Here is a 27,963-nt window from a genome sequence, read left to right as displayed (position 1 = left end):
GTCAGCTGCATCCCAATTTAAACTGGGGAACTTTGTGGACATTTTGATAATATCCCTTTAACCTCCCTTCTGCTGCTGAGGGCGCTTTCATGTGCTTTTCCGAAACTCCACCCATGAAGATGATTTGTGGCAGGAACACACCACGGAATGATGATGTCTTTGCTTTTCGTACCATTTGTTGTTCAGCAACTCCTGAAGCTGCCCATTATAATCGTAAGCTTCTCTGGCCTGGTTTTTGTGACAGTTCTGTTTTTTGTTTTGTTTGACTCTCCCTAGTTCGTTATCGATCCAGCCCACACTTCCGTTTCTCTCTTCCACAACTGAGCTAACCCACTGCTGATCCCACTCATGGAACTGACAGGCCATTCGCTGCAATCTCACCACGAGGGATCCATCTGCTTACCAGTTCTTTAGAACCATAGTACCATAGAACACTACAGCACAGGAAACAGGCCATTCGGCCCTTCTAGTCTGTGCCGAAATATTATTCCGTTAGTCCCATTGACCTGCACCTAGTCCATAACCCTCCAGACCTCTCCCATCCATGTATCTGTCCAATTTATTCTTAAAGCTTAAGAGTGAGCCCGCATTTACCACGTCAGATGGTAGCTCGTTCCACACTCTTACCACTCTCTGAGTGAAGAAGTTCCACCTAATGTTCCCCCTAAACCTTTCCCCTTTCACCGTAAAGCCATGTACTCTTGTGTTTATCTCTCCCAATCTAAGTGGAAAGAGCCTACTCGCATTTACTTGAGCACAACCTCAGCACTGTGTCTTTGCAGTCACCTCTGTGTTTTCAACGCTCTCCGACACGGCAGTTTGTTGCGGTCTGACCAAAACATTAAGGATCTTCTCATGCGATGTAGCATGATCGAATGCTGTTCACCATATCGTAACTGTACTTAATCTTGCAGCCGCCTGCTTCCCATCGCTGATCAATTGGGAGAGCTGTCCCACAGACTAGTCAAGCAAGAGCCTGACATAGTCATACTCATGGAATAATACCTTACAGATCGTGTCCCAGTTACGACCATCATCACCCCCTTGGTATGTTCTGTCCCACCAGCAGGTGGCGGTGCAGTGGTATAACAGTCAGGAGGGAGTTGTCCTCAGAGTCATCAACATCCGTTCTGGACTCCATGATGCCCTCACGGCACCAGGTCAAACATGGACAAGGAAACCTCCTGCTGATTACCATGTACCGCCCTCCCTCAGCTGATGAACTAGTGCTCCTCCGTGTTGAAAACCGCCTGGAAGAAGCACGGAGAGTGGCAAGGGCACAGAATGTACTCTGGGTGGGGGGGACTTCAATGTCCATCACCAAGAGTGGCTCGGCGGCGCCACTGCTGACCGAGCCGGCCGAGTCCTAAAGGACATAGCTGCTAGACTGGGTCTGCGGCAGGTGGTGAGGGAACCAACAAGAGAGAAAAACATAATTGACCTCATCCTCACCAACCTGTCCGCCACAGTGCATTTGCCATATATACGAACATACATTCAGACATATGAATTTGGAGCAGGAGTAGACCATTTGCCCCTCAAAACTGTTCTGCCATTCAATAAGATCATGGCTGATCTGATCGTAACCTCAACCCGACATTCCTGCCTACCCCCAATAACCTTTCACCCCCTTGTTAATCAAGAATCTATCTAGCTCTGCCTTAAAAATATTCAAAGACTCTGCTTCCACCGCCTTTTGAGGAAGGGAGTTCCAAAGACTCACAACACACTCTGTTTTAAATGTGCGATCCCTTAATTATAAACAGTGTTTCTCTCCCCCCCCACCCCCCCGCCACCAAGTTCTAGATTCTCCCACAAGGGGAAACATCCTCTTCACATCCACCCTGTTAAGATCCCTCAAGATCTTAAAAGTTTCAATCAAGTCGCCTCTTACTCTTCTAAACTCCAGTGGATACAAGCCTAACCTGTCCAGCCTTTCCTTATAAGACAACCCGCCCATTCCTGGTATTAGTCTAGTAAACCATCTCTGAACTGCTTCTAATGCATTTACATCTTTCCTTAAATAAGCAAACCAAAACTGTACACAATACACCAGGATGTAGTCTTACCAGTGCTCTGTACAACTGAAGCATAACCTCCCTCCTTTCATAATCAATTCCCCTCGTAATAAATGATAACATTTTATTAGCTTTCCTAATTACTTGCTGTACCTGCATGCTAACATTTTGCGATTCATTGACTAGGACACCCAGATATTCAAGGACTCTGCCTCAACCACGTTTTGAGGAAAAGCTTTCCAAAGTCTCACAACCTTCTGAGAGAAAGAAATATTCCTCATCTCTGTCCTAAATGGGCGATCCCATATTTTGAAACAGTTATCCCGAGTTCTAGATTCTCCCACAAGAGAAAATATCCTTTTCACATTCACCCTGTCAAGTCCCCTCAAAATATTATATATTTCAATCAAGTCACCTCTTACTATTCTAAACTCCAGCAGAAACAAGCCTAGCATGTCCAGCCTTTCCTCATAAGATAACCTGTCCATTCCAGGTATTAATCTAGTGAACCTTCTCTGTACTGCTCCAAATGCATTTATATCTTTCCTTAAATCAGGAGACCAACACTGTACTCAATACTCCAGATGTGATCTCACCAATGCCCTATATAACAAAAGCATAATGTCCCTCCTCTTGTAATCAATTCCCCTTGCAATAAATGATAATATTCTATTAGCTTTGTTAATTAATTACTGCACCTGCAAACTAACCTATTGCAATTCATGCACGAGGACACCCAGATCCCTCTACAATTTAGAGCTCTGCAATTTCTCACCATTTTGATAATGTGCATCTTTTTTATTCGTTGGCCAAAATGAACAACCTCACATTTTCCTTTATTGTACTCCATTTGCATTGGATGCAATGCCAATCAAGCAGGCTGTTTTGTCCTTGACGGTCCTTTGCCCACTTACCTAACCTATCTATATCTTTTTGTAGTCTCCTTAAATACTCTTTGTACAACATACTTTCCTACCTACCTGTGTGCCATCAGCAAATTTAGCAACCACACCATTGGTCCTTTCTTCCAAAATATTAATATAAATTGTAAATAGTTGAGGCCCCAGCATTGATCCTTGTGGCACACCACTTGTTACATCCTGGCAACCACAAAATGAACCATTTATGCTAACTCGCTGTTTCCTGTTAGCTAGCCAGTGTTCTATCCATACCAATATGTTACCCGCTACATTTTGAGCTTTCATTTTCTGCAATAATCTTTCATCTGATCATCAGTAAAGTGATGGAAGGTGTCATCAACAGTGCTATCAAGCAGCACTTGCTTAGCAATAACCTGCTCATTGATGCTCAGTTTGGGTTCCGACAAGGTGACTCAGCTCCTGATCTCAATACAGCCTTGCTTCAAGGACTTCGCTGGCCTGGCCAGCTTTTATTGCACATCCCTATGTGCCCTTGAGAAGGTGGTGGTGAGTTGCCTTCTTGAACCACTGCAGTCCATGTGTTGTTGGTACACCCACAGTGCTGTTAGGAAGGGAGTTCCAGGATATTGACTCAGCAAGAGTGAAGGAACGGCGATATATTTCCAAGTGAGGATGGTGAGTGCCTTGGAGGGGAACTTCCAGGTGTTGGTGTTCCCATCTATCTGCTGCCCTTGTCCTTCTAGATGGTAGTGGTGGTGGGTTTGGAAGGTGCTGTTGAAGGAGCCTTGGTGAATTCCTGCAGTGCATCTTGTAGATAGTACACATTGTTGCTACTGTGCGTCGGTGGTGGAGGGAGTGAATGTTTGTGGATGCGATGCCAATCAAGCAGGCTGTTTTGTCCTTGACGGTGTCAAGCTTCTTGAGTGTTGTTTGAGCTGCACTCATTCAGGCAAGTGGAGACTATTCCATCACGCTCCTGACTTGTGCCTTGTAGGTGGTGGACATATTTTGGAGGGTTAGGAGTTGAGTTACTCGTTGCAAGGTTCCTAGCCTCTGACCTACTCTTGTAGCCACAGTATTTATATGGCTAACCCAATTCAGTTTCATGGGTCATGACTCCTCTTGCCATCGAAACATGCATGGATGTGGCATCTATGATAAAAGACACCAGGAACATCATCAACATCCTAAAACAATGGTTCAGCTGTCTAAACAGCTTGGAGTCCAGCTCTTGCTCTTGCCAGAGCAAGTTTGTGGTAGTCTGCTGCATCCTCCACAGGGTGTAGCCCTTTCCACCAGGCCTTCGAGGGCACTTTGAGAGGAGGAAGAGGAGATAGGGGGTTGGGGGGGTCGGTGGGGGGCATGCCTCTGTCGACAGCCCATTTCAGACGGTCTGTCTACAAAGATATAGGCAAATTCCAGTTCCCCTGAGATCACATTCTCATGCCACATTAACCTATGAACCTCCAGTATTCAAACTGTTATAGAGTTGATTTTCCAGGCAACTTTTCTTGGTGGACATATTGAACTTTATTTACAAGACAGCAGCAGCAACTACATGTGTGCATCAAACTCTATAACTAAAGAAGAACCTTACTTCAGATGTTTCCTGCGCTGCTAGCTCATTGCTTTACATAGATCATGTGATATTACAACACAGGATTATTCTTAGAACAAAGAAAGAAAAGTACAGCATAGGAACAGGCCCTTCGGCCCTCCAGGTCTGCGCCGATCACATTACCCGTCAACTAAAACATTTTGTACTTCCGGGGTCCGTATCCCTCTATTCCCATCCTATTCATGTACTTGTCAATCTGCCTCTTAAACACCACTATCGTACCTGCTTCCACCACCTCCTCTGGTAGTAAATTCCAGACACTCACTAACCTCTGCATAAAAAACTTGCCCGCACATCTCCTCTATAGTTTTCTCCTCTCGCCTTAAATCTATGTCCCCTAGCAATTGACTCTTCCACCCTGGGAAAAAGCTTCTGACAATCTACTCTGTCCAGGTAACTACTTCGGTCCTCCACCAAAATTCTTTACCTAACCTGCTTCTCCAACAGTAAATGTTGGCTGAGCCAGCGACGCCCATATCACATGAGCAAATAAAAAAAAATTGTCGCTCGTGACAATGCAAATCATGAGTCACTTTTTGGTTCCCTTCACTTTTCTCCACCTTCCCCTCCAAATTGGGAAGTATCAGGCTTAGTCTTGTTCGAAGACAGCACCTCATCAGTAATTCTGCGTCCTCTTCCTATGTGTCTTCTTCTTCCCACAGAGTTTAGTCTCAGCCTTCCTTTTGACTTCACTGTCGGACCAGACCTCTCTCAGATGCAGTCTCAACTTGCCTTAGTTCAGCAGTTGAGCTACCCATGACTTCATTATCTCCTCGCATTTCGGAAAGTTCTACGACTTTTGCTTTCAAAGCTTCTTTAGTTTCATTCAGCCCTTCCGTCTCCCTCCTTGTATCTGGCGGCTTCCTCCTAGAACCTTTAACATTGCTGCGTCTTCTCTGCCAACTGCTTCTTCAGTTTGTTCAGAGTGACGTTAAATTCTTCCTGTTTCTCTTTGTAATTTTTCAGAGGCACAAACTTTGACCTGAGGGAACAGAAACAGAAAATGCTGGCAAAATTCAGCAGGTCTAACAGCATCTGTGGAAAGAAAGACGGAGTTAATGTTTCAAGTTCATGTGGCTCTTCTTCAGAGCCCTGCTTTTATCTTTGACCTGAGGGATCCTTGTAGTGTGTTTGAAGGTCTTTCAGCAGGTTTTCCTTTTCTTTGTGAAGCTCACTCGCTTTATCTTGAATTCTGTCATTCAGCAGAGTCTCCTAGAGTTTCTTCCGCTGTTCTTCCATGTTGTTGTTTAAGACAGTCTTCATTTCTTCAGACTGTTGAATCCTCCCACATTTCTTTTTCATCCTGTTGTGGTCCTTGGACTCTCTCCCGTGTCTTTCTGAAGTACTTTGCCTTGTTCCTTTTCCAACTCAGGAACTTTTCCTGCTTTCTTTTGAAATCTCACTGGCTAATCAAGTTAATTTCCCTCAACCAATTTCGACCTTGAAGGCTTGGTATTCTGCTCTTAATACCATCACAGGCAGATGTGCTGATTGGTGTCTATAATGAACAGTTACTCCGGTGACACCTTTTACCTGGATTTATTCGCCTGTATACATTTTCAACTTGGCAGATGTTTGTTCCAAATTTAATTGTTCATCACCTTTATTTAAATATCCGAAAGTGTGTTCTCCTATTAAAGTGGTAGAAGCATGTTTACTTCCATTTTTTGGGTTTACCATTCACTTGCACTATGACAATAATTGGCTCTGTCTTCCCAACTTTCATGTTGAACAATGTATAAATGTCAGAATTGGTTGTTTCTGGCTCGTCTACACTATAGGCTTCATTGGATTTCGATTATTGCCTGGAAGCCTGTTTAAATCTCACTTTGCAATATTTCAATGTGTGTCCACTTCTGTGACAAAAATAACACTCTACCCTTTTAAATAGCCAGTCGTTAGGAGTATGATCGTATCCACATTGATAAAAGCTAGTTTTCAAATTTGCTGCTAAGCTGTTTCCTCTCAATTTTCAGTTAGCGAGGGCTGTTCCCTGCTTTGCCCAACTAGGAAAACCCCTATTTTGCACCCCTTGAATTGCTTGGGAATCCCATACAACGCTTTCTATCGCAAGCGCTATTTCTAACGCTTTCTTAAAGATTCACTTCAGCCAGCAATCTTCACTGAATAACATCCTCCTGCACGCCACATACCAAACAATCTCTGAGCATGTCATTCAGGGTTTCATCAAAATCACAATATTCTGTTTGTTGTTTTAATTTCGCTACATAGGTGGCAATGGTCTCCCCCGGGCCTCTATTCTGTGCATTGAACCTGAACCTCTGCTTTGTGACTGAGGGCTTGGGTTGAAAATGTCCCTTAATGTGGTTTACCAGTTCACCGAAAGTCTTTGAATCTGGGGTACTGTGGGCCGTCAAGCTTCGAATTAAACTGCTCCCACAAATACTCAGGAAAATCGCTCTCCTCTTTTCCTCCCCCTTGATTTCGTTAGCTTGAAAGTAGAACACAAGGAATTCTATATATTGAGGTTAGTCATCTGTGGCTGTTTCAAAGGGATCGATTCTGCTAAACTATGGCATCTCGGATGAGGATATCTTCCTTCCTTTTTCATTATCTTAGATACTCACAATCGCTGGGTGAGGGACAAGACCAAATCTGATCCCATCCTTGTTACCAATTTGTTATAGAATTGATTTTCCAGGCAACTCTTCTTGGTGGACACATTTAACTTTATTTACAAGGCAACAGCAGCAACTACACATGTGCATCAAACTCTATAACTAAAGAAGAACCCTCCCCAAGAGGTTCCCCGTGCTGCTAACTTATTCGTTTACACAGATCATGTGATCTTACAACACAGAATTATTCTTAAAGCTACAGTCCTATGTTTATCAAAGCCATAATTACTACACAATACCATCTGCCATCACAGCCTGAAATAAAAGCATTCCATAACCACTTTATCCAATGGCACTTTCAGCTTTGTATATTCCCTTACTGCCTGCCTTGTGGGTGCTTTGCCTGTCCTGGTGGTCCTATGCAGCGCTGCCACAGTAGCTGCATGGCTGGTGGGAGGTGGATGACTTTCACTGGGGAAAACGGCAGGATAACCTTGAGCAGCTCCCGGCCTTGAGGGCCCAGCTTTGGACTGCACCGACCCGGCATGAGCAGCAGCAATCTGAGCTGGCTGGCTGCAAGCTAACAACAGAAAGGGGCACAGGTAGAGTGCCGGTGGCGGGAGCATGAATGTTGTAATTCCAAGAGCGGACAGCAGATTCACGCACCACGGAGCCGCTGTCACTCCCCTGGGCTGGTGCCTCAATAATCTGAGTAAACTGTTAGCACCCAGATTATTGGACTGCTATTAGAGCTTCCCTCTCTCTAGACCACTGAGATCACAGCCAGGATGGCAGCAAGTATGGCTCTCATGGTTGAGTGTCCATGGTAACACTCAGACATTTATGTGACTTCTGCTTGCACTTCAGTGAAAGCTGAGACATTGGCCATCAGATTCGGCATCATGGGTTTGTCAGTAAGTGCTGAAACGGGGTTGGCCACTACTTTCTACTCTGGAAAAGATGGACTCTAAGCTCTGTGCAAAGCCTGTGCCAGCTGGACTCCTCGGTTCTCCTGTACTGTGACCAGAGGCTCTGTGGCGGCTCTGTCTAATGCACCAAACATCTCAGCATGTGTGTCCATCTGCATTCACCTGCACGCTGCCCATCAACGTCCTCATCTGAGTCCTCTGCAGCAGAATTTGTCAGTAACCTCGCTGACCAGCAAGCTGGCACATGAACTATTCTTCCCCCCTGCCTTGGCTGCAGTCCACTTGTGCCCATTGACTTGCCACAACTCAATCTTGACTGTATAATGCCTTCTAACGTATGAACGTTTCCATGGCTGCTAGCATCAGATCAAGCTCTTCAGTAGAGGTCTGATCATAAGAAATAGAAGCAGGAGTAGGCCATTTGGCCCATCAAGCCTGCTCCGTCATTCAATAAGATCATGCCTCAACTCTACACTCCTGCTAGCCCCCACTAATCCTTGGCTCCCTTGTAGATCAAAAATCGAATTCAGCCTTGAATACATTTACTAACCCAAGCTCCACTGCTCCTTGGAATGGAGAATTCCAAAGATTAAAGATGTGTTGCCCTCAACCAACTGTTGAGGCTGCGGCCATCATCGGCAGTCCCTCAGAATCGAGGATGGTGTCCGTCAGGCTTGGTGAAACTTCAGGTGACTGAGGAACCCAATTCTGGATCCAGATGTTCTTCCGCAGTGGGGAGCACGTTGATGCGCAGGGGAGTGGAAATCACAGCCCCTGGTAGGCTTCCTTCTCCTTCCTCTGCCACCGCTGTTCTGCCTCGCTGGCGAGTCGCTGAGCCTCCAAGCGGATTGTGCCTTGATGGACCAGGCGGTGCCGTGCCAGGTGATCGGCAGCATTCTCCTCCCAGTCAGAGGTGTTAATGCCTCAGTGCTTTAGGGCAACCTTGACCGTATCTTTATACCTTTTCCTTTGGCCGCCCTTTGAACGTTGGCCAACAGAGAGCTGTGAGAAGAGAACCTGCTGAGGGAGGAGGTTTTTGGGCATCTGGACGCAATAGCCTGCCCATCGTCCATTTTCTCTTAACGATGTGTTGCTCGCACCCGACGTGATGAAGCTGCAGTGACTGGCTAGATGACAATTGTGGAGGGTCTGAAAACAGAAGCGTGTTGGGGTGAGGGAATCTGTCCTCATTTTTTAATCCTTCATCCCAGACACCATTCTTTTGAATCTGCACTGAACCCCCTACAAGACCAATGTATTTTTACTGATTGCAAAACGTAAGAACTAAAGAAATAGAAGCAGGAGTAGACCATTCAGTCCCTTGAGCCTGCTCTGCCATTCAATGTGATCATGGCTGATCTTCTGCCTCATCTCCACTTTCCTACCCATATCCCTTTATTTCCTCAGAGACCAAAAATATGCTTATCCCAGCCTTAAATATACTCAACAATGCAGCATTCACAAGCTGCTGAAGAATTCCAAAGATTTACAACCTTTGAGTGAAGAAATTTCTCATCACATTCTTAAATCATCAACCCCTCACCCCGAGATATTGCTTCCATGTTCTAGATTCTCCAGCCAGAGGGAACAGCCTCCCAGTGTCTACCCTGTCAAGCCCCTTCAGAATCTTCTCTGTTTCAATGAGATCAACTCTAATTCTTCTAAATTCCAGAGAATATAAATTCAGTTTACTCAGCCTCCCATTATTATACAACTCTCTCACCCCAGGAATCGATCTGGTGGACTTGTGCTGCACTGTCTCCAATACAATTCAGTTCCAATCTGAACACAGTAGTCCAGATGTAACCTGAACAAGGCTCTACACACTCCCTCAGCTTTAAATTCCAGCTCACATTGAGATAAAGGTTTTTTTTGATTGCTTCTTCATAATCTCTTTCTACCATGAGTATTTTGTGCAAAAGATTCTTGCCGCTAATCAATTTTTTTTATTAACAGGGCACTTAAATTAAAATGGTGTCCCCAGAGGGAAGTCCTATCTCAATGGCATTGGTATCGAGCAAACAGGGAAGAGGAAGCACCTGTGGGAGGCTTCATGAAACACTTTATTTGCTTGTGTTCCTCTTTTCTCACTCTGCTGGCCTGGTGGGACATCAACCAACTTTGAATCCTGCCAGAATAGCAAAACGCTTAAACTCATCATTTTGAGATTATGCTTGCACATTTGCAACAACTTACATTGAACTTGCTGCCTGCCTCTAGACCTGCAGCTTAGGGAGCAATGGCGTACACTTGTTCATAGAATCATGTCGCTTTTTGGCCCATCGTTCCAATGTGGATTCTAATCTTAGCCCCTTTTTGGGACTATTCTGGATTAGGTATACTCCTCGGATGATCACTCTCACCTAAGGTTGAGAAAGGCAGACCCACCAGACACTTAAATGGGTCTGAAGAACTGATCTAACTCTCCCCAAAGGAAAGGAACCATCCTCCAAATAGCCTTTTAAACACTTTTAGCCAGATTATAACAACCCGGATATTATAAGGGTGCGAGCATCTCTCCTCAACAATCTACCTCTCCACTGAAGAGTGTACAGAGAAGGTTTTTTTGAATTTGGATGCAGAAGACAATAAGAGACAATATCCTTTCTAAATTCTATAAAGATCTATTTAAGAACCGAACATGCGATTCACTTTTGATGATAATCGAAACATTAGCAGTTCTAGGAAAAGTATGTATAATCTTGTTTCTAATAGAGAATCCAAGTCTTATTAATATTACAGAGAGATATTTAAGATATCCATCAATATTTAAAGCAGGACTTACCTTACATCCCCAACTAGAAAGCTACCAAATCTAGTAAGATAACTTTATCCCAATTAAGAGAACTGTCATCACTACATTACAGCAGCTATGCCTTTACCTTGAGAGATGCTGGAGTGAATCCAACAAAGCTAAAAGCCCTACTGTGTGGTTCCAGTATTTATATCATAAAAGAACTGAACCATCAGGAAGCATGCTGAGTGCTCGTGCCGAACAACATCCTTTGTGTTCATCAATATCCATCATTTTAATCAACAACCTTCCAGCAAACAGAGGTGCAGGTAATGGTCACTACACTTAGTTTCCAGGATTTAATTGACAAGTTATTTAGGGTCATTCTTAAAGTTATCCATTGTTAGATTGTGGTATCTTACAATTTATCCATGCCTTATTGAGGTGATGTCGAGGTTTTTTTTTCCCCCAGAACTGCCTTGTGTTAGAGGATATACCATATTCTATGCCACAGGATGTTGTCCTCAAGCACACAATTACCTCCAGGCATGTTTATAAACTTTTTTAATAATTCATTCCGGGACAGTTACCACTTCTGGGAAGACTAGAACTCAGCATACGGTTTAAGGATAAGAAGTCTCCCTTTTAAGACGGAGATGAGATTTTTTTTTCTCTCAGAGGGTCATTATCTGTGGAATTCTCTTCCCCAGAAAGCAGTGGAGGCTGGGTCATTGAATTTATTCAAGGGGGAAGTGGAATTGAGACCACAACCAGATCAGCCACAATCTTATTAAATGGCAGAGCAGCCTCAAAGGGCCAAATGCCCTACTCCTGCTCCTAAGCCCTACGTTCTTTTCTGCCCCAGCCTCAACTCATTTGCTGCTAAAGCCTTCTTCCATGCTTCTGATACCTCCAGACATGACTACTCCAATGCTTTTGTGGCCAACCTACTGTTTTCCTCCCTTCGTAAACCTGAGCTCATCCAAAATACTGCTGCCCACATCCTAACTCATGCTAACTCCCGTTCACCCATCACCCCTGAATCCTCACTGATCTACATTAGCTCCCGGCCCGGCAATGCCTTGATCTTAAAACTCTCGGCCTCAAGTTCAAATTCCTCAATGGCCTCGCCGTCTCCAACTCTCTTTCAGCCATACAACCCTTAGAGATCTTGCTTCTCATCCAATCTTGACCTTTTGCGCACCTACAAGATTCATTGCGCCTCCACCAATGGTGAATGTGCCTTGGGCTGACTATGCCGTGAAGATCCCCTCCGCACCCCCCCCCCCCCGCCAAATCCCTGTTTCTCTCTCTGTTTCATTGCCTTCAAGGTGCTTCTTCAATGCTATCAGTTTGAGCAAGCCTTTGTTCACCTGTCCTACTATGTTTTTGGCTTGGTACCAACTTCTGTCTGTTTACTTTGTAGTGAAATGCCTTGGGTTGCTTTTATTACATTAAAAGCACTGTATAAATGTAAGTTATTGCTGTTGAATTGCACGCTGGCTGCCTCACACATGAAGGCCGACTACTTGGAGGAGCTGGTCCCTCAGAAACGCTCAATGCCTTTAAGGAGAGAAATAAAGAAAATGAGAAGCAACTGGAAAGATAATTGCAAGATGTTTGCAGCACATTACAGGGTGCAATTATCCCCTAGTCTGACAAAGATTTAGTATGCTCACCCTTTAAGTAGGGCGGAGGGAAGCTATGCTATTTTCACACTTGTAAACAAGCGTGACTTCTGTAATGGCTACTCTCAGCTAACAGTGGGAGGAAGCCAATTAACAGCTAGAGAACACAGCAGGTAGGGAGGATAGCTACACTTCAAGAGAACTTTGGCAGCTTTGTTATGGAGAGTTGGAGCCGTTTTTAAGACATACAGATCATTCTGATCTCGAATAAATTGCAGCAACAGACTAGAGTACAATGACTCACAATCAATACCTGCGATTCCACCAATTATTTTGCCCATTTTGCACTCTCAACCAAAGTCTAAATTACCTGCATGTTTTTAAAAATAGTTCCATTTGGATCCAGCATTTGCTGTGATTGATTTGGGGGTTTCTTCCCTCAAAAGTTGACAGTCAGTTGTTATGATATTGTAACAGTTTTTATAACTCAGCATAGAAATGATCGAGAATTTAATGAACTCAACCTGATCTGTGGACTTTAATATAAAATGCAGAGTGCAGTAGACCTTTCAGTTTTATTCTGTAATTAAGGGGACCTGAATTTTTCCAAGTATTGCAATTATTTGTGTATTGAAATGTTCATAATTGTGCAATTCTTTTTTATTTTATACTTATTTTTATTTCGTGATTATGTATAACTAGGTTATGAATTATGATTACTTGTTTTATCTGAATTGTCATCGTAATTTGGCTCCTGCCACCATGATGATTTTTCGATGACGCTTTTATCTGTCTATTCATTATTACTTACAGATTCTTGGTGGGAGGATTGAGGTGAGGAGGCAGAAGGGGAAATCTTCATTGCACATCAGGAACATCGAGCCTAGTGACGCAGGGGCATATCATTGTGAAGCCACGAGTCCAATTGGACGAGACCAGAAAAGCATGCACTTGGATATTCAGTGTAAGTTCAGCATGCAGTAGACCTGCACTTTTGTTTCGCAATCTCTTATATCTCAGCATTAAAGATAGACTCAGATTTTGTGTTGCTTTGTAAATATTCCTGCTCGAGATGTGGGCATCTTGACCATCCTTAATTGCCCTTGAGAAAGTGGCCATGAGCCACCTTTTTGAACTGCTGCAGTCTGTGTGGTTAAGGCACTCTTGCAGTACTCTTAGGCTGGCACTAAAGGATTTTGACTCAGCAGTCAACATCCTGGGGCTAACCATTGACCTGAAACTGAGCTGGACTAGCCATATAAATACCGTGGCTACAAGAGCAGGTCAGAGGCTAGGAATCCTGCGATGAGTAACTCACCTCCTGGCTCCCCAGTGCCTGTCCACCATCCACAAGGCACAAGTCAGGCGTGTGATGGAATACTCCCCACTTGCCTGGATGAGTGCAGCTCCAACAACACTCAAGAAGCCCAACACCATCCAGGACAAAGCAACCCATATGATCGGTACCTTATCCACCACCTTAAATATTCACACCCTCCACTGCTGACATACAGTGGCAGCAGTGTGTGTACCATCTCCAAGATGCGCTGCAGCAACTCACCAAGGTTCCTTCAACAGCACCTTCCAAACCTGCAAACTCTACCACCTAGAAGGACAAGGGCAGCAGACACATGGGAACACTGCCACCTGGAAGTTCCCCTGCAAGTCACACACCATCCTGATTTGGAATTATATCGCCTTTCCTTCACTGTCGCTGGGTCAAAATCCTAACAGTACTCTGGGTGTACCTACACCACAAGGACGGCAGCAGTTCAAGAAGGTGAATCACCACTGCCTTCTCAAGGACAATTAGAGATGGGCAATACATGCTAGCCTGGCCAGTCATACCCACATCCAATGGAAGAATTTAAAATAAAGAAATAATGAAGGAACCATGATATATTTCCAAGTTTGGGTTAGGTGTGACTTGGAAGAGAACTTGGAGATGATGGTATTCCCATCTACCCGCTGCTCTTCTTCTACTAAGTTGTGCAAACCACATGTATTGGAAATGGGGAGGAAAGATGTAACCTCTGGGAATACATCCGACCAGTTTCTGACCCTACCATACTTAGCATTTTGGTTTTTTTTAAATAAAGATCTTGCATTTCTATAGCACCTTTCTCAAACTCAAGATGTCCAAAGCACTTTATAGCCAATGAAGTAATTTTGAAGTTTAGTCCCTGTTGTAATATAGGAGGCAGGGTAGCCAGTTTGCACATTTGAGGGAGAATATGGTAGCATAGTGGTAATGTCACTGGGCTAGTAATCCAGAGGCTAGGCTAATGTTTTGGGGCCAAGGGTTCAAATCCCACCATGGTAGCTAGTGGAATTTAAATTCAATTAATAAATCTAGAACTGAAAGCTAGTCTTAGCAATGGTGACCATGAAACTATATTGAGGGTTGTAAATACCCATCTGGTTCACTAATATCCTTTAGAGAATGAAATCTGCCAACCTTTCCAGGCCTAGACTACGTGTGACTTCAGACCCACAGCAATGCAGTTGACTCTTAACTACCTTTTGAAACAGCCCAGCTAGCCACTCAGTTCAAAGACAATTGGGGGTGGGTAAGCAATGCTGACTTCCCAACAATGCCCACATCCCATGAAAAAATAAAGAAAAGCAAGCTCCCGCTTTCAGCGACGCGATAACGACCAGAAACTCTGCTCTGATCGATGGAAACTCCAACTCAGTGGTGTGAAATTTCCACTCGGCTGTCCTGTTGTTTCTCTGCCCCACTTCCCCCAGCAGGAGTGCAGATGGTACAAAACACCACAGACGTTAAGCACCAACACGGCTCCGCGCAGCTCAGGTTTCCGCGATCCTTTGCGTGGGCTTTAAAATTAAAAATATCACCTGAAATCAGGGTCTGCCCGCAGAATTGGGGTTTTCTGCTAATTGCCGTCACCTGCAGGCCTTTCAGGAGGCTCCAAAAACTGACCAATAATTTATCAGCGCAAGGACACTCATGGATAAGTTTTCAAAATGTTTGAATGTTTTTTTTTTTCATTTTACTAAAATAGCTGACTACTGCACCCCAACTAGAAAATGGCTTGGTACATTTTGCACAAGTCGTTCTCGAAGTCAGGTTACTCACAGATGGTAGCTTGGCAGTGCGATCGAAAAAGTCACATAAGCCCATTTCCAGCTATAATAATCCAACGGCATTCACGTGGTCAGCCTTAGCTGTACCAAGGGGCAGGATTTTTCAGTCTCTGTGCAGCGGGCAGACCCCGACACTCCGACCCGTACAATGACGCGCGATGGTGGCGGGACTGCGATGTTTCGCTCGGCGGGCACCCGCCGGAGTCGGCTGCGCGCCTGCCGATATTTAAAGGGCCCGTGGAGGCCTTTAAGGAAGTAATTGGCGTAATCGCCAGCGCTGCCCGGCCGGCCTGAGGGCTGGCGGGGCTGGCGAAAAGGCCAAGCGGCCTTCACGTTTTTCTTTCTTAAGGAAACCTCATCCACCAGCGGGGATGAGCTTCTCGAAAGCTTTCGCTAATTCAGTGAAGAGACGTTAAAAACAAGCCTCGTCTCGCGTGACACGGCCACCTGAGGGGGACCTGCTCTTGGTTAAATTCTTTCTCCATTTGTTTATTTATTTCAACGTCGATTCGATCTCCCTGAGGCGGCTCCGGGTTTCGGGACCCCACACGCCGACTGAAGAATCCTGGCCCCTTGGCAGCCAAGACCGACAACGTGAGCTTCAGGGAGATTGAAGCGCTCTTTCGTGCGCATGCGCGCCCGACTCTCCCTCCACCCCCCCCCCCCCCCCCCCCCAACCCCCGACCCCCGACCCCCGCACAGGTAGCGCAGAGCGCTACAGCTCGTGTCGCACCCTGGGAAGGGCCTTGATTGGCCCGCCCGTGTAAAATGGCAGCACCGAGCCAATGGCCGGCGGCGATTGGCTCTGTGACGGCCTCTGCCCGCTCCCGCGGAGCCTCTGAAAAATTCAGGGTCAAGGAGTTTTTTTTTAAAAAATGATAAACGCGTTTAAAATAACTACTTTTTAAAGCGGCGCCCAGTTTCACTGGGTCACTGCACGCTTCATATCTGGCAGCTTCCAAATGAGTTTTGAGTGTGAGCTTGGTGGAAAACATTTCAAAATGGGCAAAACTTATGGCACAGTTTCCACTGGCATCCGCGATTGCCCCCAAACGGAACCTCTACCTCAAGGTCACCTCCCTGCTCCCTCTTGACTCACCTGTTTTCAATCTTGTTTGGTGACCTTCTCTGTTTGCCTTGGCCCTTCACTTGGTTTAACAGTTAAAACAGTGCAGTGTTTCATAACGCCCAACCTCTGGACTGACCCTCGTCAGACCTTAGCAGCACAAATATCCACTGAGTGGAGTGGAGGGGGGAGGGTGGTGGTTTGGCTCAATTCCGTTTCTGTCCCCCGAACCCATGTTAGATTCGCACCTCATGGAGTTGTGCACTTCCAGCCTGCGATCTTAATCTCCAAGGACGAGAAACCTTGGTGTGAGGTTATACGATTTCTCAAAAAGTTCTGACAAAAGATGCGTGGGGAGCACAACATCGAGATTTGTAACCAGTAACTCGGCATTGAGTTCGTCCTTTTGAAATCGAAGGTTTGCAGCTTCCCAGCCAAAGTGACTCTGTTTTTGTGACTTGCCTTCTGGTTTTCTCTCCCTACTAATTCCGTTCTTTCTCCCCCAGATGCTCCCAAGTTTCTCTCAAACCAGGTGACCTACTACTCATGGGAAGGGAATTCCGTCAACATCAGCTGTGATGTCACAGCCAACCCTCAGGCATCCATCCACTGGAGGAAAGAAGGTGTTGTCCTCTCGGACCTCAATAAGTCCGACATCAGTATTTATAAGAAGGGGACCAAGATCCTACTGGAGGTGGGTAAGAGGTTTTGTAAGGGTTCCAGTTGGGAGAAAGTGGGCACTGAGTCTGATCAGGATGAGCTCCTTGGCCGCTTGGATTCTGTTGACCTTACGATTAACATTCTATGTTTCAGTCTAGGCCCTTTGCTCGGGAATTCCCTCACCAAATCTCCCCACCCCTCTACCTCTCACTCCTACTTTGGGACACTCCTTAAAATCTACCTTCCATATTCTAAGGTCTCCTTAGGTAGCTCAGTGTGAAATCTTATCTGATGATGCCCCTCGGGAGCACCTTGGGATGTCTTTACTATGTTAAAGGTGCTATATAGATGCAAGGCGTTGTTGTTTGATCATCATTTGGATTTTTCTCAACTGTGGTTCCTAGGGGTGGAAACAAGGAAGATGTTGAGTGGAACATAGTTTGGAGAAGCTCACGTCTTTAGATCCTACATTTCGTCTCTTATGACTAGCTTCCTTTGTTGGCATTACTGATTGGGGTAAGAACCAGCCAATGAACTTTGGCATGTGTGGTGCCTTACCCACCAGTTGGGTATTCCAGGAAATCATGGGCAATGCTTGCAATTTCCCAAAGTGTACAAGTAGACAACTGAGGTTCCCCAATAGCAACTCGTACTGAGAAACTTTGCTCTTGAGCACAGGGCACAGAGGGCTGGATGCATAAAATTGCGCTCACACCAGGGAGCTTTGACTGCAAGAAGTGCACTTTGGGAACTGTGAGCGAGCTCCTCATCATTTCCCATCTACAGTAAGTCCCCATTTAACGTTTCCCCGTTTAATGTTGTTGAACTTTAAAGTAGGTCATTTAATGGGGCATGTATTCCTGTTTAGCGTCGTAAGATTTGTTTTAAAGCTGTTTCACACAGTCCTGCCGTAGGGCCACATGACCCAATTGGCCCCATTTTGGGAGTGGCCTCTCCCGCTCCCTGACTCCCCCTCTTGCCAATCCTTGCTCTCTCGAAAGCCCCCGCTCCCCAACTCTCTCACTCACCGCTTCTCCTGGTCTTGCTCCAGGACCGGATCGGATCTCAAGCCGGAGCTTGAGGGGGTTGTGAAAGTTTTTTTAAAATTCAGCCACAGGGTGTGGGCTTCGCTGGCTGGACCAGCATTTATTCCCCATCCCTAGTTGCCCTTGAGAAGGTGGTGGTGAGCTGCCTTCTTGAACCGCTGCAGTCCATGTGTTGTAGGGTCCCAATGGTGCAGAAGCACCAAGCTGGGCCTGTTATAGTCAGCGTTCTTTTTAAAGACAAACAATAGGGTGTCAAGCCAGGAGTGAGTTTACTTTTGCTCTGTATCACTGTCTGCTGCACATTTCCATCACTCCTCACCACTGTCAGGTTCCCAGGGCCTTAGCACTGCCACAGCTACTTATTTCCAGGGTCACATCTTGAAAACCAGTTAGCCCTGTGCAAACCATCTTCCTCCTTTGGATATTTGAGGCTAAAAAGGCCGCAGATTTCTTTTAGTAAGCGATTTGAATCGAAGACTTAAGTTGAAGCTGCTCCTCCTGCTCTCGCTGTTCACCTGAAGAGCCCTCGCTCACAGGAAGAGTTCAGGAGAGGGAAGCGGTGAGCGGGAGCATTAAAAAAAAAATGTGGGTTATAACTGCCCCAGCTCGGCAATTCTTCAGCGTCGGGTTCCAGGCTTTCTCAGCCCCAGCGCTCCAGCTTCGAATCGAATCGAGACCCGGATCTTGGACAGGGATGCAGGTGTAGGAGAGGGAAGCGGCGAGCGGGAGAATTGGGGAGCTGGAGGTTTGGCGAGAGCAAGGTTCGGCAAGAGTATGAGTCAGGGAGCAGGGGAGGCCACAAGTCAGAGGGTCATGGAGTTGGAGGGTGGGTTAGATCAGAGGGTCAGTGAGAGGAAGGGTCTGCAGCGACCAAGGGGGTCAGTAAGTGAGATATGTGCCGAGCGGGAGGTTTGAATAACAGGATAAGTGGTGAACAGGGTCAGCATTGAGTGGGAGGTGAGTAGAAAGTTTCAATATTTCTTTTATATTTTTAAATTTAGGTTTTAAAAATTATTTTATTTGCCAATATAGGAATTTAGCAACGTAAGATATTTCAGCTTAATGCTTTATTGTTTTTATTTCTGTTGAGGAAGGTCCTACCGAACGTAACTATAGCGTTTACATTGGTTTTGATGGGATAAAGTGATTTGTTTAAAGTCATTTCACTTAAAGTCGTGATTTTCAAGCAACTACAATTTTAAGTGAGAACTTACTGGATTAAATTTATGGTTTGAAAATCACCAGGAATTAGTATATAATTTTGCAGTGAGTGTCTGATAGGCTTCACAAAGTGTGCCTTAAATTCACACCTAGAATCATCCGGAGTCTCTGGTTCTTCCTGGTTGAGGTTCCAAATAGGTTTATTTTTCTCAGAAATTTATTCCCATTATAATAATTAACAACTAAAATTCAAATCATCGAACCTTACAGCTCAGAAGGATGCCATTTGATCCATCATACCTCTGCTTGCTCTTTGAAAAAGCAATTCCCACTCACCCTGCCCTTTCCTCTTAGTCCGACAATTCTTTTGTTGTTCAAGTATTTATCCAATTCCTTCTTGAATGATATTATTGAATCTGCTTCCGCCATCAATTGCAGATCATATCAACTCACTGCATACCAAAGATTTTCTTCACCTTCCCGACAGTTCATTTGCCAGTTATCTTAAACCTGTGACATCTGGTTATTGATCCACCCACCAGTGGAAATGTTTTTTATTCATTTATTTTGAGTGGCTTACTTTGTAGCACACTTGCTTTTGAATTACAAAGTTCCAGGTTCCAGTCCCACTCCAGAGACTTGAGCACAAAAATCAAGCTGGCACTCCAACGCCGTGCTGAGCCTCTTGGATGAGCCATTAAACCAAGTATCTACCTGCTCAGCTGGACATAAAATATTCTATGGCATCATTTCATCGACGAGCAGGTGAGTCATCCCCAGTATTCTGGTCGATATCTCATCCCTCAATCCACATCAGAGAAAAAAACAGGTTATCTGGTTACTATCACATTGCTGTTGGTGGGAGCTTGCTGTGCACAAATTAGCTGCCACATTTCCTACCTTACAGCAGTGATTAACTTCAAAAAAATACTTCATTGGCTGTAAAACAACACGGTGGGTGTACCCACACCAGATGGACTGCAGCAGTTCAAGAGGTCAGCTCACCACCAGCTTCCCAAGTGCAACTAAGGATGGGCAATAAATGCTGGTCCAGCCAACGAAGCCCACATCCCGTGAATGAATAGAAAAAAAAGGCTTTGAGACGTCTGCTGTCCCTGAAAAGCACTATATCAATGCAACTCTTTTTACTTACTGTCAAAACTCCCTGTACTATTGAACATTTATTAAATCTCCTCTTAAGTCTTTTCTGCTGCAAGGAAAACACTCCCACTTTCTCTCCAACCATCATAACCGAAGCGTGGACCAAAATCTGTAAATTTGGTTACACATTTTGCTTTTCTCCTAACTTGTTTTTGTTCCACGAGCCTATGATTCTCAGCAACAACTACCATTGATATCGCACCTTTAAACTGGCTCAAGCACCACCTCCTCCTCTCGGTGCCAGTTCAGTTCACTCCATCAGACTCTGGGAACCAACATTCTGGTCTTTCTTGGGCATTCTCCAAGGAAGCTGGATGTAGAAGTGAGTGCCCTCTTTGTAACGCAATCTCTTGGGTGAGGGGGTGGTGGTGTTGGTGGGGCGGGGCTGGGGGGGAGGGGGTGGGATGGGGGCAGGAATCCTCTGGTGTCTGCTTAGAACTTTCTCCAGGACCACGCAACTGATATTGAAGGCCCTCACATAGAGGAGGAATAAGAACATAAACATTGGGATAGCTATCGCACAGTTCATTCCAATGCTGACCTCCTGTTGGTGAGAAATGTTTGTGGAATTACACAAAATTTTAAAACACAAGAGCAGGCTATTCAGCTCAATTATTCAACGCTGGTGTGTATGCTGTGCGGAAGCCTCTTCCCACCTTACTTCATTTCACCCTATCAGCACACTTACCGAGCTTAAAAACATCTCTGCTAATTGCCGTAACTGCGCGGGGAATTAGCCCGCACACAACACCTCGTGTCAGACATGATTGTGTACTTGTGTGACATCCCTCAGCGCTTTGTGGAGCCCAGCAAGATTGCCTTTCAGGCAGGAGGGGTGGGGAGGGAGGGGAAGGGCAGGTACTGAAGCAAATGGAGTTTGCAGTGGGGCCTCTTAATGAAAGTGCTTCCACTCTCAAATGTATTGAAAATGAATAAATCAATAGATCTGTATATATATATATATATATATATATTGGCTTTGTTCCAGGTAAGTGGAATGCATTAGATACAAATGGGCTCTTTGATCTCCACTTGTGAGAGCTCTCAATATTATTGCAGACCCTCTCTGAGTTTAATAGCCAGCTTATTGCAGAGGCAACATTGAAATAAAAACAAAAAATGCTGGAAGTGTTCAGCAGGGCTGACAGCTTCTGTGGAGAGAGAAAAAGGATTAACATTTCAGGTGGATAACCCTTCGTCAGAACTACCTTTTCCCAATTCTGATAAAAGGTCATTGACTTGAAGTGTTAACTCTCTTTGTTTCTCTCTGGGCCGGTGCTGAATTTTCCCGCATTTTTAAAAAAAAGAAATTATTTCAGATTTCCAGTAGCCGCAGTATTTTGTCTTTGTTTTGATTTGGCCTTTACTGTTCTTCCAAAAAACAGCGTTTAACTATTTCTCAGTGTTTCGAAGCTGGACTGTGTAAAATGACTTAATTACCATAATCACGGAACACATTAGACATTGTTGCAAGTCAATAATATCAACCCACGTATGATGGGGTCACTGAGCCTTCCTGGCCAGTGTTCCACACACGGTATTGTGACTTTGTGCTTTTATCCATCTCAGCTGTATTCAACGGTGGTGTGGAGAAGGCAAGAGAAAGGCTTTCATTCACATAGCGCCTTTCGCAACCTCAGGATAACCCAAAGTGCATGACAACCAATGAAGTACTTTTGAAGTGTAGTCACTGTTGTCATGAAGGAAAAGCAGCAGCCAATTTGCACGCAGCAAGCTCCCTCGAAGAGCAACGTGGTAATGATTAGACGACTTGGGGTTTTACCAGTGTGGATTAAGAGCCAGGGCACTGGGGAAAACTCCCCTGCTTTTCTTTGACTTGGTGCCATGGAATATTTTACAATGACCTGAGAGGGTCACCCCAAATCGAAGGTCATGGTTCAACAATTCTTTCAAAAGGGAAACACCCTCATCGGCGCAGCATCCTATCACTACAGCGCTTGGAGGTCCAATCTAGGTTTCGTGCTCAAATTCTGGAATGGGCCGTGAAAGCTCTCCTTCTGATTTAGAGGCAAACGTGTAACTAACTGAACCACGACTGCCACACACACACAGCTGAATACATATTCACACCTTATTGCATTTCTGCCCCAATTTCGTGTTGACATAGCTAAGAGTTTGGATAGCTGATTAGATTAGAAATCGGGATTGCAGAATTGAAGGGTGAAATACCACGGAGGTGACTTGATTGTTTAAGGAATTATTGATCCTTGCTGTGAACAGGTTGCATCAGTATTGGGAAAGATACAATCACAAACTGAGAAATAATCCAGTGTCAACTTTCTATGCTAAATCAGCTTTTACACATGGCTACCTCAATAACCCTCCAATGCCTGTATTTCAACGAAGGCAGACATTGACAAATAAATTCATTATCACCTTCAATGTGTCAGCTCAGCCTGCAACTGACTGACAAAAAGAATCTTTGAGGACCAGGATCTCGCCCCAAATCGAAGGCCATGATTTACCAGGCAGCAGTGATCCTAGCATTCCAACATGCTTCAGAAATTTGAATAATCTACAGCAGAAATCTCAAAGCGTTGGAGAAGTGCCATCAATGATGTCTTTGCCAAATCTTCTAAATCCGTTGGCAGGAAAGACAGTCCAACAGCAGTGTCCTCTCCCAAGCCAACATGCCCAGCATCGAGGCGCTAATCACTCAAAACCGGCTCTGCTGGATGGGACATGTCATTCGTATGCCTGACACCAGACTCCCGAAGCAACTGTTTTACTCTGAACTTGGTAGCGCCAGTAGACTCTCAGGAGGACAGGGGAAACATCAGATCATCAGATTGTAAGAAATTGGAGCAGGAGTAGGTCATTCAGCCCACTGAGCCTGCTCTGCCATTCAATAAGATCATAGCTCACCTGACGGTGGCCTTAACTCTACTTTCTTGCCTGGCCCACATAACCTTTGACTCCCTTGTCAATCAAAAACTGTGTAACTCAACATTGAATACGTTCAGACAACCATGCTCCAGTACTCTCTGGGGAAGAGAATTTCGCAGACTAACGGCCCTCTGAGAGAAGAAATTCCTCCTCATCTCCTTCTTAAATGGGAGACTTCTTAGTTTTAAACTGTGCCCCCTAGTTTTAGATTCCCCTCACGAGAAGAAACATCCTCTCAGCATTTACCCTGTAAGCCCCCTCAGAATCTTATATGTTTCAATAAGAATCGCCTCTCATTCTTCTAAACTAGAATGAGTATAGGCCACATTGACTGATAACCGTATCGACTCTCCCTGATCGTATTATGATTTCCTAAATGTCTTGCTACATACTGGATCCTGAAATGTTTCCAATTACAGATATTAGATATAGGTCTATAGTTTCTTTTTGTCCCCCTCCTTTTTTGCAACTTTCCAATCCGCTGAGATCTTTCCAGAATTTTGGGAGATTACAACCAATGCATCCACTATCTCTACAGCCACGTCCTTTAAGATCGTAGGATGCAAACCATCAGGTCCAGGGGACTTGTCAGCCTTTGTCCCATAGTTTTTACTTTTAAAAAAATTATTTCACGCGATGTGGGCATTGTTGGCTGGGTCAGAATTTTTTTAATTACATCTCTAATCGCCCTTGAGAAGGTGGTGTACTGTCTTCTTGAACTGCTGCAGTCCATGTGGTGTAGGTACATCCACAGGGTTTTGATCCAGTGACAGTGAAGGCAAAATATTTCCAAGAAAGGATGGTGAGTGACTTGGAGAGGAACTTCCAGGTGGTGGTGTTCCCATGTCTCTGCTGCCCTTTTCCTTCTCTGGTTGGTCAAGGTCGCGGGTTTGGAAGGTGCTGTCAAAGGAGCCTTGTTGAGTTGCTGCAGTGCATCTACTATCCTTCCTTTTTGTGTCTTCTACTTTGAAGACATTTATAAAATACTTGTTCAAAGACTCTTCCAGTTCCATGTTTCCCATTATTCACTCCCCAGTCTCATCCTTTCAGGGACTAACATTCACTATTGTTGCTCTCTTCCTTTCTCTATACTTGTAGAAGCTTTTGATGTCTGTTTTTATATCTCGTGCTAGTTTTCTCTAATGATCTGATTTCTTCCTCTATATTTTCTTTTAGTTATCCTTTGTTAGTTTCTAACATTTTCTCAATCTTCTGGCCTACCACTAATTTTTGCAGCATTTAACATCTTTTATTTCAATTTGATACCATCCTTAAATTCCTTAGTTGACCATAGATGATGCATCCTATTTGCACAGTACTTCTCAATGGAATATATTTTTGTTAGGAGTTATTAAATGTCCCCTTAAATATCTGACACTGCCTCGCTACCCTCCTACCTTTGAACCTATTTTCCCAGGCTGCTTTCACCATAAGTAGCTTCCAGTACAGGCAAATGTACCACACAGCGAGCCTGACTGACAATCTTAAATTGGCTGTCAGCGTAATTCTTATCGCATTGAGGATTATTTACCAAATGTTGTCCAGTCACGAAATGACATCTAACGTTGGACACTATGTTTTGAGTTTTGCAAGCACGGGCTGGTTGGGTACAGTCTGTACCCTGTCCATTGCGAACAGCAGCTGGGACATGCTGTTTGATACGATCCGCCAGTCTTTGGGACATATGGTCTATATACCTAGCATCACACCGGCACTGAAATTCATATATCACATTACTCATTTGTGTGATAAGCAGAGCGTCTTTCTGGCTTGACGGCAGCACCCTGTTAGTGGTCAATACCACTCGTGTTGCTACTGCAGCTAGATTCACCTGTTGCTCAAATTTTGAGATACCTTGCCCTTCCAGGGTAATCTGAGGTAAACTGGGCACTTTTTAGGTCTGAAAGTGATGTCCTTAAGCCCGTTCATGAGATTGTATGACACACAGCATGAAATGATCTGATCAAGGTAGACATTATCCTGCAGGATGCCTTTGACGTGTCCTATTTCAGCACCAAACTTGCACCGTGAGCAAATGGCTCAGGCCCTATGTACAAGGTTGCCATTAAGACCAATCTTATAGTGTGTGGAACAATAAGAATCCCAATGCACATATTGACTAGTCAAGGTGGGCTTGTGGTAGACCATGGTGGAGAATCCCTTGGCCTCAACTAGTACATCAAGGAAGGAGAGTTATTTGACTGCTCCCTTTCAGAGGTGAGTTTAAGCGCAGGATAGAACCCATTAAGACATGTAAGAAAACTGTTACACCAAGCTGCAGGCTTAAATATAGCAAATGCATCAGAACAAGGGGCTGACCACTCAGAATTGAGAGGGCAAATTTCTTCACTGAAAGCATTGTGAAATTTTGGAATTCTCTACCCCAGAGAGCTGGATGCTTAGTCATTGAGTATATTCAAGACAGAGGTCTAAAGTTTTGGACTAAGGGAATTGAGGGATATGGGATTAGAGTGGGTAGGTGATACTGAGGTAGAAGATCACTCAATGATCTCACTGAATTGTGGTGTCCTATAGTCTGAGCCCGTTGCTGGGACAATCCCAGATCAGGAGTATCTCTAAGATAATTCCCCTTAACTTCAGGTGGAGAAAGTCTGATCCCAAACATGCCTAAATGTGTTTGAAGGACTGCACTGGCCATCCCCAAAGGGAAGGAGCCAGCCAAGGTTATTAATGTCCCCCAGATAGCCTTTCCAAACAGTTAAAGTCAGATTATAATTTCCTGGTTATTATGAGGGTCCAGGCTACTTTTCACCAATGTACTTCCCAAGGGAGTACAAAGTCGGGTTCTCAAGTTAGCGATACAGAGGACCATGGGCGGAATCGTCCGGTCCCATTGGCAGCAGGCGTCATGGTGATGGGGATGCGGGTGTTAATTCAGCATGAGGGGCAGAAATCGGTTTCACCCCGGTGTGAAATAACAGCAGGATCATCTGATGGTGTTCTGCATGGCGGAGCACAAACCTTGCTGGAGGCCAGCGTGGACACGGTTTGCATCCTGGTAATGAGATGCAGAGTAAGGCCCGGCCGGAATCATTCCCCACCCACCCCCCCCACCCCCCCCAAACCCGATTTACTGTTATCCCGGGAAAACACGCTGGCCCAGAACACGACTGGACAAGCTTGACGTGCAGGAGTCGGGACTTACCGTTAGGGCCTTGCTCAGATCCGAGAAGATGATGCTGGAGCCCTACGGCTACTGGAGTCTGCAGGAACCGGTGCATCGTACGCTGGATGGATTCTCATGGACATGGCTCATCCGCGAGGCAGCTCTCGGAAGATGGGAGGTCTCCGTTGATATCTCGGGTCTGCTTTGGAAAATCAAGGTCTTGGCCTTGGGCTGGTACAGACAATCGGCGAGGGCCAGAGGGAGAGGAAGGTCCAGCTGTGAGTTGGAGAGGAAGGTGTACCGTGGCTGGGGAGGGGGGGGGGGGTGAGTTTGGGAGGGAGGGGGAATGAAGGTGTCGGGGGAGGTTGAGATTGGGAGGGATGAGAAGGGAGTATGGCAGGGTGGGAGGGCATAACGGGGTAGAATGCAGGAAATGGGGAGATGGGGGTAAAGTGGGGTGGAAGATGTAAGGGGAGTGTGGAAAAGTTGTAAGGAAGGGAGTTCAGAGACAGAAAGGTGTTGAGGGAGGAGGGGGTTTGGAGCAGGGGAAGGTGTCCAGGGTGGGGAGGAGGGAGTTTGAAGGGGGGAAGGTGACTGGGAGGGAGGAAGCAGTTCGGAGGGAGGAAGTTGCCCGGGGTTGGGGGGTTGGGGGGGTGGGTGGGTGGCAGAGGAGGGGGTAAGGTGAAGGGGAAGCATGAGGCCTGTGGAGTCAATGACTGTCTCCTGGGGAGCGAACTTGGGGTGGGTGTGCTAGGAGGGAATGGTGAGTGTGAGAGGGGGAAAAGGGGGCTGGTAGGGTGGGAGAATGAAGGTGCTTTGGTAATGGTAGAAGGAATGGTGAGGGTGGTTGGTGGGGATTCCGAGGCAGACACAGACACTGGGGTGGGAAGGAGGAGATCATTGTTGGTGGGGGTGGGATTCTCAGGAAGGTAGGGAATGCGCACCTTCACCTGGACATCCTGGAATGAAAAGGGTGGTGGTTTGTAGGTGACGGTGGGGAAGTGGAAAGTGATGCCAGGGGAGTCTAGAGTGATAGGGGAAAGGCGTGGGTGACTGGGGAAGGGGAAAGGTTGGGGGAGCTAATCACGATCTTTACCATGACCATGGTTTTCAAAATTGAAAGTGAGTGGAGCCTTGTTTTGGATGGACACAGGTGCTGCATGGGAGTGAAATAATTGTTTGGCCAAGATGCAGGTCAGCTCAGGTGGACAACTGAAAGAGAATCCTGCCAGGTTACATTGAAAATGCTCAGGATAGTGAGATGAGTATGATGGATGAAAGCTCCACGTGCATGCGAGAGTGCTTACACGAGGCTCCGTAAGGCCCTGACACACATACCT

General features: G+C 45.4%; 1 protein-coding gene across 1 annotated transcript in view; it reads left to right on the top strand.

The window, feature by feature from the left end:
- Positions 1-27,963, top strand: part of ncam2 (neural cell adhesion molecule 2) — a 361,641-nt gene that overhangs the window by 69,215 nt on the left and 264,463 nt on the right. The window contains exons 7-8 of the mRNA XM_041211359.1: positions 13,201-13,351; positions 17,068-17,255. Of these exons, the coding sequence (XP_041067293.1) occupies positions 13,201-13,351; positions 17,068-17,255 (339 nt within the window). The remainder of the gene's footprint in view (positions 1-13,200; positions 13,352-17,067; positions 17,256-27,963) is intronic.

Source organism: Carcharodon carcharias, chromosome 18 (genome assembly GCF_017639515.1).
Source record: "Carcharodon carcharias isolate sCarCar2 chromosome 18, sCarCar2.pri, whole genome shotgun sequence".
Taxonomy (NCBI): domain Eukaryota; kingdom Metazoa; phylum Chordata; class Chondrichthyes; order Lamniformes; family Lamnidae; genus Carcharodon; species Carcharodon carcharias.
This window is presented reverse-complemented; position numbering and strand designations above follow the sequence as displayed.